The 9287-nt window shown below is 56.5% G+C and overlaps 1 protein-coding gene across 1 annotated transcript; it reads left to right on the forward strand.

Moving 5' to 3' along the window:
- Positions 1–552: 552 nt before the first annotated feature.
- Positions 553–4740, forward strand: CAMK2N1 (calcium/calmodulin dependent protein kinase II inhibitor 1). The gene is made up of 3 exons (XM_007119359.3): positions 553–623; positions 1213–1855; positions 3427–4740. Exons 2-3 carry the CDS (start codon positions 1690–1692, stop codon positions 3495–3497), a joined length of 237 nt encoding a protein of 78 aa, XP_007119421.1. The 5' UTR covers positions 553–623; positions 1213–1689; the 3' UTR covers positions 3498–4740.
- The last annotated feature ends 4547 nt before the right edge of the window (positions 4741–9287 follow it).

Below are 9287 nucleotides of genomic sequence, written 5' to 3' on the forward strand. Positions count from 1 at the left end.
CCCAGTCTCCCTCCCGGGATGCAGAGCCCGCTCCTCGGCTCAGAAGCCTCAGTCTCTCCCCAGGGCTCGTGGCAGTTGCTGGAAGGGAGGTCCCCAAGGGCAGAGAGCTGCAGGCCCGGGACGTCCCCGGCAGAGGCAGTGGACGCCAAGAGCCGGGCATCCCTGGCGAGCCCGGCGTAAGAAGGCGCTCCCCGCTCCTCGGGGAGGCTGGGCTGCCCCTCCCCTCCCCCCATCCGCCTCCACCCCGAGGCCCCGCGGGAGCCCGAGTCGAGAGCCCTGGCTGGGAGCAGGGCCTCTTCCAGGGCGAACCGAGTGCGAGAGGGAGTGTGAGGCCCAAGGGGCCGGGCCTTGAGAGTCTAGAGTGAGGCGCAAGTGTGATGGGGGCAAGGGGCTCCCCGGTTGGCGCCGGCGGGGGAGACCGTGTCCGAAGGGCGCCGGCTGCCCTCCGACCTCTACCCCAGCATCTGGCCTCCGGGGAGACCTGCATCCATCTGTCCTTCCCCGCGTGTGCGTCGTAGGTTCCCCTTCCCGCTCCCGGAATCCCCACTCCCCCCAGCTCCCCGCAGGAGGCAGAGCCGGTGGCAGGTCCCGCGCGGAGCCGCCGCGCACCGGCTCGGGACCCGGTAAACACCCCGCGGGAGGAGGAGGCGCCCGGAGGCCGCCGGGCCGGGGCGGGGCTCACGGGGGGCCCCTCAGCGCGGGCGGGACGCGGGTGCTGGGGGCGGGGGCAGGAAGCTAGCCGCGGCCCGGGCCGGCCTGCGCTGCCCCGTGACGTCGCTCGGCTTCCAGGGATCTGTCCCCGCGGCCCGGGTCCCCTCGGCCCCGCCCTCCTCCTGCCCTCCCCCCGGCCTCGCCTCCGCGCCGCGGCCGGCATTTCTCGCTCGCAGCTCGCCCGCGGGCTGGTCTCGGTCCCGGCCTCCTTCTCCTCCCTCTGACTCTCCTCCTTCCCTCTCCGACCCTCTCTCTCTCCCCCCTCTGCCTCTCCGATCCCGATCTAGTCGTTCCCTCCCCCCTTTTCTTCTCCTCCCTCGTGCCTTCCTCTCTCTCTTTCGGTCGATTCCCCTGCCTCTCATTCTCTCTGTGTCTCTGCTTCTCTCCCCGTTTCCCTCTCGGTTTCTCTCTCCCCCCTCCCTCCCTCCGGGCTTCTCTCCCACCCCCCCCAACCCGTGCCCTCCCTCCACCCTCGCTCCCCTCCCCCTCCACCCCTGGCAGCCCAGCCGCTCGCAGCTCCCCAGTCAGCCTCCCCGAACCAGCGCCGCCGCCGCCCGCACTCGCCGCAGGACCGGCCCGCCCGGCTTCCCGGGGTGCGCCCTCCTCGGCCCCGCGCCCTCGGGGCTCTCTGGCACAGCCTCCTCCCCCGGCTCACGGCCCCGCCCGGCCCGGCCCCAGCCCAGCGCCCGAGCGCGCCGAGGATGTGAGTCCTGCTCGCCTCTGCCGGAGCAGCAGCCACTCGCGCGCCGCCGAGCCGGAGCGCAGCGCAGCGCAGCCTCGGGCGCTCGCGGGGTCGCTCGGGCCGGCTGCGCGCTCCTGCCCCAGCGGCGCCCTCCGGCCTCTCGCCGGCGCCAGCGCCGCCGCAGCCAGCGGGCCGTCCCCGGCCGGCCGTCCCCGGCCCCAGCGCCGCTGACCCTGTCCGCCGCGGGCGGGGACGCGGGCGGAGGAGGTGCCGCCGCGGAGCCCCCGGACGCGACCATGTCGGAGGTGCTGCCCTACGGCGACGAGAAGCTGAGCGCCTACGGCGACGGCGGCGACGTGGGCCAGATCTTCTCCTGCCGCCTGCAGGACACCAACAACTTCTTCGGCTCCGGGCAGAACAAGCGGCCGCCCAAGCTGGGCCAGATCGGCCGGAGCAAGCGGGGTGAGTTCGCGGCCGCCTCCCGCGACACCCGTTTCCCGGGCACCCAGGCCTGGCGGAGGTTTGCGGGGTTTTCCCGCACCCGGGAGCCCGTTCCGACCCACTAAAATCTCATCGCGCAGAATTGGAGGTGGGGGGGATCCCGCACTGCGGGTTCAGCTCCGGCTGGCCTCGGGAACCCCTCCCCCTCAGCCAGATCCTCGTTGGGGTCACCCAGGGGGCGTGGCTGCATCTCGCTGCAGCAGGGGCTGAAAGGTTATACCCCTGTCCCCAAAGTTTGATTTTTGATTTATACCCTGCCCCCGCCCCTTTTGCGCCCCTTTTGCGCAGTGTAGTAGCAGCTGCACTCGATCTACAACCCGGGGGAGGGGGAGTCCTAGGGCTCCCCAGGGAACGGCGTGGGGAACTGCGGGGGGCAGGGCCGGTTCCGGCGGGGAAGGCGAGGGGCTTTCGGATCAGCCGGCTTTTCATTGTTCCTTGGCAGGGGGAGGGGGTTTGCCGAGCCTGGGCGCTCGGCGCAGGAGCTGGAAAAGCCCGTAGAGACTGGGACGCGCAGGGGCTCTAAGAGGAGCTCCAGAGGCGCGGGGACAATGAGAAAGACCGATAGCTGCCGTGAGAGACTGAGACGCAGAGATAGGGAGGAAGGCGGAGGGGGGAAGTAGCGGGGAGGCCGAGATGGGCAGAGACCGAGACAAAGCTAAGGAGAGAGAGAGAGTCAGAGCCGGAAAGACAGCGAGCCAGGAACGCAAGTCTGGGGAGGACAGAGAAGCAGCTGAAACAATGAGGGCGACCGACACCCCGGACACAGAGAGAGGCCCGGAGACTTCGACAGGTGACCGTCGCGCCGGGAGACTGATGGAGGGACCGAGGAAGGCGAGGCTAGGTAGAGACAGTGAGAGAGGCGAAGGACACAGAGAGGCAGATGCGGAGAGGCGGGCGAGCCACCGGCGGGCAGCGAAGGGAGGCTCCGACCTCTGTAGCTGCGAGTGCGGAGAGGCCAAGTCAGCCCGCTGGCAGCGCGGAGGGGGGGGCTCCCGGCCCAAGCGAGGCCAGAATCCCCGACGGGCAGCGCGCTGTGCAACCGGCCCCTGGCGTCCCTCCTCGCTCCGCGCACCTCAGCACCCCGCCTCGGCTGCGGGCGCTGCGCTCGGGGCACCCGGGAGGATCCCAGGCCCGGAGCCCGTGGCTCCTCCTCCCCTCCGTCTCCCGCCCAGGAGCCTTTTTTCTAAATAAATGCGTCCTCCAGGGTGGGTGGGGGGCGGGGTGAGGTGAGGACCAGGCCGGTGCGCGCCCAGGCTGCCGCCAGGGCTGCGGGATTTGTGCCCTCTTTGCTTCCTCTTCTCAGGACCATGCTGGGACGCGGCCTGGGGGTGGGGGAGTGGTTCAGAGGAAAGCAGCAGAGGGACCCCTGCCGAGCAGAAGAGGATGGGGGCTGTGTTAGCACGCGTGGAGACCCCTTCCCTCTCCTTTCCTCAGTCTACCCGCCCCTCCGACCTGGGCGTAAAGCGAAACTTAGGGACCCCTGGCTAGGCCCAAGAGCGCTCACCTCTCCTTTTCTCCCCTTTTTTTTGCAGTTGTTATTGAAGATGATAGGATTGATGACGTGCTGAAAAATATGACAGACAAGGCACCTCCTGGTGTCTAACTGCCCTAAAGACAATGAGTTAAGGGAGAGAATAAGAGTGAGAACGGCGATATCAGTTATTGGCAAAAAAGCATGAAAAGAGAAAGCACTTTGAAATTTATTACTAGCTTGCTACCCACGATGAAATCAACAACCTGTATCTCGTGTCAGGCCGGGAGACAGATGAGGCGAGAGAAGAAGGCTCTGGGCTCCTTTGCAAAGCTAAAAATTAAAAAAAATTTTTAAAAAATTAAAAAAATCACTATATATATATACATAAAGAAATAAAAAGAGAAGTCTCAGTTGCAGCTATTTGTCAAAATTAATATCCGTTTCTTTTTATATACAGTGAATATTGCGCAATTATAGATCTGGATTTTGAACCACTTAAATAATGAAGCAGCAACACCGGGTGTTTTGAGGTGTTGGCATTCTTCGCTGATTTGGCTGTTCCCAATGTTTACATTATTTAATCTTGCAAAAATGATTCTGTGCACTTGGATGTGAAATGCTGTCCAGTTTTATTTTTTTATGTTGTTATCCTTGGACGTACAAAAAAAATCAGAAAATGATCTCTATAGATATTGCATTCTATTTTGGTCATCTTTTGAAGTTATCAAGAATGTGTTTAAAACAAGACAAGAACTTTTCTAAGGAGTCATACATAGAAAAAAATCGTCGCTTTATTTTAAAATGAATTGTAAAGCTTGTGTTTCTTTGTTGCTGCGAGCTATTTGCCCAAGTTAATGCAAATGAACACATTTTATATGTCAGGAAAAAAAAAACACAAAAAACAAAGAAAAAAAAATGCTTGAGCTTTTTCTAACCTCTCCCTGCAGTCTGTTGTGTGACCAGCCTGTTTTTTTCTCTAATATTGTGTCAGTTTATTCTCTTTAATGGACTGTAAAAAAATGTAATCACAAGAGTGCCAAATATCTTGAAATGCCAAAAGGCATTTTGGTTTCTTTTCTTTTCCCTGTGCTCTGAGTCCACGTAAAGGAATGCTTGGAGTGTCTTTTTCTGTTATTTATAGGGGTTCTCTTAGGGCACACCAGCTGCCTGTTTTGCATGGTATTTGCAAAAATGCCTCTTGCGTGAGGAATCTTTTACCATTTTTTGTTTGCAACTTTGGACCTCAAGAGGTTTCTTCCTTTCCCTACCCTGTTGCCTCTTTTCTTAATTCAATATTCTGTATGTTGCACCTTTAACCAGCACACAGGGCTGTTTCTTCAATGTACAATAAAAGAACTGTTCCTGTGTCTCACTCCTCTCTTTTCTCGGCTTTGGTTCTGGGGAGCTTGCTTTTTGTCTGCTAGTTGCAGACGGGAAGGCGGGAACGGTAGCTTTGGTCTGTGAGGCAAAAAGGTGGTGTGGAAGCCACCGTGGGTTGGGCTCAGGTGATAGGAAAGAAGCTGGAGTGGCAAGGCCATCCCTGGAGGGCAAGTGCATCCAGTTTGGATTTGCGTTGGGCTCTCCCTGCTTCCGTGGGGTTTCTGCCGTCTCTGGTGGGGTGTGGGGAGAAGGAGGGCTGGTGTGCTGGTTGGCAGGGAGTCAGCCTTGTGAAGGGCAAAGTTTGGAGGCTGGCAGGCTTGGATTCAAATCCCAGCTCCTTCACTTCCTAGCTCTGTGGATTTGAGCAAGTCCCTTCACTTCTTCAGGCCTCAGTTTCCAAATCTGTGAAGTGGGGTTAATGCAGCTCCTACCTCGAAGGTTGTTGGGAATATTCACACAGCACCCAGCACATAGCAGCACTCAGCATCAGATGCCCAGGTAAGCCTTCATATGGGCCATCCGTCCTCAAGGGCAGGGCTGAGGAGGACCTATGCTCTTTGCCCTGCACCTGTGCCTTCCTGAGTTCACAGGTCCTTCCTGGAGGGATGAGCCTGGTCCTCTGGGGCCCACAGTCCTATCTGATTTGTCTCAGGCTTCCCCAACTCAGCAGCCCTCCTCCAATCACCGCTCAAAAAGTCTCGTTATGAAAAAAAACTCTCAGCCCCTTGTTGGGCTCAGGACAGTTAATGGCAGTGGAGCAGGTCCCTGGGGGAGGAGGGGTTGGAAGAAGGATTTTGTCTGAAGAAAGGCCGGGAGATTTTTTTTTTCTCCTGGGCTGCTTGGCATCCAGGAGTCCCGGTGCCAGGGAGCTTTTCCTGTGTTTGTTGTAAAACTGTCAGTCGGGGAGTCACAACACAGCTCACAGTGACAGGAGCCTGAGTGTGACTCAGACATCAGGTAAGACAGGCCTGGGTGGGGAGGAGGAAGGGGGGCTCCAGAGGGCCTGTGGGGAGGGGGGTGATGTCTCAACCCCCTTCTCAGGGGTGGAGGCCCAGAGCCTCAGGGGGACCCAGTGGAGTCCCTATCAGTCATCATCAGGAACGGCAGGCAAGCTGGAGCTGGCGGTGCCTGTGGGACAATGGGGGTGGGGTGGGGTGCCAGCTTGATTTTCCCAGCCGTGTGACCCTGTTCCCAAACCTGGCTCTCCTCCCCGCTGACCCCAGAGAGGCCCAGTGCTCGGAGCCGATTGGCCTTTAGGTACCACGGAGCCCAGCTTTCCCCTGTGCTCTGTCCGCATGAAGGTTGAGGGGCCGCCTGGCAGAGCTAGGGGCCAGGCCCACCCTCTGTGCGACATCAATTTGCCAAGAGGAGTAGGAGCCAAATGAAAAGATTCTTTCAGAAGGCAGGTGTCTGTCCGCACTCAGGAGTAATCACCACTTACCTGATCAAAGCGCCGTGCAATTACAAAGCGCTTTCCCTTCCAAGCCTCACATAATCGGCCCAGCAACCCTGGAAACCCACAGCCCCTACGTCTCTTTAGTAGGTGAGGAAATCGACACCCCAGAGGGGCTGAAAGGACGGGCACAACATCCATACTCACTGAGCTCTTACTGTAGGCCGGGCTCGAAACAGCTCTACGAAGCAGGTGTTACCTGTGTCCTGATGATACCGGAGAAACCAGGGTTCGGAGGCATTAGGTAACTTGCATGAGGTCGCTCAGCTGGTAAGTCGTGAAGCACACTTGAACCCAGAGTCCGGGCTCCAGGATGGGGATGCAGAGTCACCTGACCCCGGACCCAGGCTCAGTCCCAGCTGCAGCCATTGTCCTTCAGCCTTAAATATCCTTTTGTTGGTTTATTGTTCTGAGACTGGGCTCTCCCGCTATTCTGTCAACAGACAACTGCATCAGGGGTCAGAAGGAGGCAGAGCATCTTAGCTGACCACTTGGATGTAGTCAGCTAAGACCTGGAGCTGCCCTCTGCTGGGAAGGGGGGAGCACGGGAGCCCTTGGTGAGGCTCGGGTCCATTTTAATAAGTGATGTATTAAAAGCTTCCTGCTGGAAGCCACCCCATCAGCCAAGGCAGGATTCTCTGTCTGGGAAGACAGAATCTGCCTTTCCCGTGGATTCCGATCAGCAACAGAAGAACATAAATCTTTTAAATATACTCGAACATCGGGGTAAACATTTGTTGAGAAGGCACTTTGGAGACTGGGCAGATATCAAATTATACCAAGTACAGGATATGTTTGAAGTATCTGGTTAGGTAGCAGTAAATACGGAAAAGGCCACTCGAAGTCCCATCTGGGGGAGGGTGTCTCGAAGCCTCCAGGCATCGATCGAGCATCGAGGGCTGCATTATTCAAACTTCATTAATCGAATGCTTGTAATAAGCATCCATCTCCCTGGATTCTGCTTCCTTGGCCTGTCCAGGCTGACAGCCTGAAGGAATATCAAAAAGCACCTCTAAGGGGGAAATTGGCAAATTAAGTTTTAAAAGAAAGTGACTTGAAAATTATTGCTGTCTGGAGGCCACAGATGAAGGAGTGAGCACGGACGCCGGTGCAGACAGCAGGCAGCTAGCTGGTCCTCGGCCCTCAGGGCCCAGCAGAGGGGGTAGATTTCAGGGTGGCTACTGAGCACGTAGAGGGCATGAGTTTGGGACGTCGGTGACTTGGATTTGAAACCTCTCATATACTTTCTAGTTTGGACTTGGGGCCAGTTTCTCAAGCTCTTTGGGCCTCTGTTTCTTCTTCTGGAAAACGGGGATGGTGGCAATGCCAATGGCACAAAGGATTAAATAGGAGCTCCCACTCCTCCCAGGTGCAGGGCCTGGTGCGTTATAAATGTCAGTCATCATACATGAAGTGCCTACTGTGTGCCAGGCAATGGACTTTCAAGACCCAGCAAACAGTTCGAGGTGTGTGAAGCTTCTTTGCAGATGGTTTTTGGCAGCCCAGAGCTGACACCCTGAGGGGACAGAGGGGCAGCGGAGGCATCCCCGCGGGGGTGGGGTGGGGTAGAGGAATCAGCTCGCGTCTCCTTATCCCCATCAGTTCCCCAAAGCACCCCAATCAGTACAACCCTAAGTAAACCTGTGTGTTTGCTCTCCGAAGGCAGTTGAGAGGAGTCTCCTACCCGCTTCCAACCAGACTGCCACAAGCCTTCCTTCTCTGGATGGAGACTAACAAATCCTGACTTCTTGCCCTGGGAAGGAAAGAGCTTGGCTTTCTGCTTGGATCCCCTCTGTCAACAGGTCCTCCATGATTTTCACTCATGTGACAAATATCGACTTAGCACCCACTTTGGGCCAGGTCCTGTGCTAGGCTAACTGAATATCCAATGATGAAGAAATGGGAGTTTTCCTTGGGCTTGTAAATGATAGTTGCCATGGCAATGAGGTTGGGAGCTAGGAGCTTGGAGATCCCCAAAGTCAGCAGCTCAGATCCTTCATGCTGGCAAAAAGAGGGAACCAAAGGAAACTGGGTCTTGGGGACTGCCTGAAACCCAAACACATGACCCTCTTTTAAAAAATATAAACTTTTACTTTAGAATAGTTTTAGATTTACAGAGAGGTTGTGAAGGTATTACAGAGTTGCCATGTACCCCTGACCCAGTTTCTCCTATTGTTCACATCTGACATTTCCACAATATGCTTTTCACAACTAAGGAAACAACACAGGTACAGTACTATTAACTAAACTCCACCGGTTCCTTCGGGTTTCTTTAGTTTATACCTAATCCTTTTTCTGTTCCAGGATTCCATCCAGGATACCACGTTACATTTATTTATTTATTTTTAAAATTTTATTTATTTATTTATTTATTTTTGGCTGCGCCGGGTCTTCGTTGCTGCACGCGGGCTTTCTCTAGCTGCGGCGAGCTTGCGGAGCACGGGCTCTAGCAGTTGTGGCACGCAGGCTCAGTAGTTGTGGCGCGCGGGCCTAGTTGCTCCGCGGCAGGTGGGATCTTCCCGGACCAGGGCCCGAACCCGTGTCCCCTGCATTGGCAGGCGGATTCTTAACCACTGCGCCACCAGGGAAGCCCCACGTTACATTTAGTCATCCTGTCTCCTTAAGCTCCCCTTTGGTGTGACCATTTCTCAGATTTTTCCTGTTTTTGATGGAGTCCTGGTCAGGTATTTTGCAGGCTATCCCTCAACTGGGGTTTGTCTGATGTTTTTCTCATGCTTCAGCTGGGGTTATGGGTTTGGGAGGGAGAGCATGGAGGTAAATAAAGTGCCATTCTCATCACATCCTGTCAAGGGTACACACTATCAACATGACTGATCACTGTTGATGTTGATCTTGATCACTTGGTTGAGGTAGCGTTTGTCAGGTTTCTCCAGGGCAAAGTTCTTCGCTTCCTTCTGGTTTCCATACTGTCCTCCTTGGAAAGAACTCATTAGAGCCCACTTAAGGGGTGGGAAGATATATTCCCCCTCCTTGAGGGGGGAGTATCTCCGGAAATTATTGGGACTTTTCTGCCCAGGTGATGTGGGTGACGCACTTTTCAGCCAGTCAACTTTGCCCCTCTGTTG

This window comes from Physeter macrocephalus, unplaced genomic scaffold (assembly GCF_002837175.3).
Source record: "Physeter macrocephalus isolate SW-GA unplaced genomic scaffold, ASM283717v5 random_125, whole genome shotgun sequence".
Taxonomy (NCBI): domain Eukaryota; kingdom Metazoa; phylum Chordata; class Mammalia; order Artiodactyla; family Physeteridae; genus Physeter; species Physeter macrocephalus.

Excerpts from the sequence above, each read along its gene's own strand:
- CAMK2N1 (XM_007119359.3), top strand. The coding sequence starts at position 1,690 with ATGTCGGAGGTGCTGCCCTACGGCGACGAGAAGCTGAGCGCCTACGGC. Across the intron at positions 1,856-3,426 it reads GATCGGCCGGAGCAAGCGGG|TTGTTATTGAAGATGATAGG; the intron begins GTGAGTTCGCGG and ends TTTTTTTTGCAG.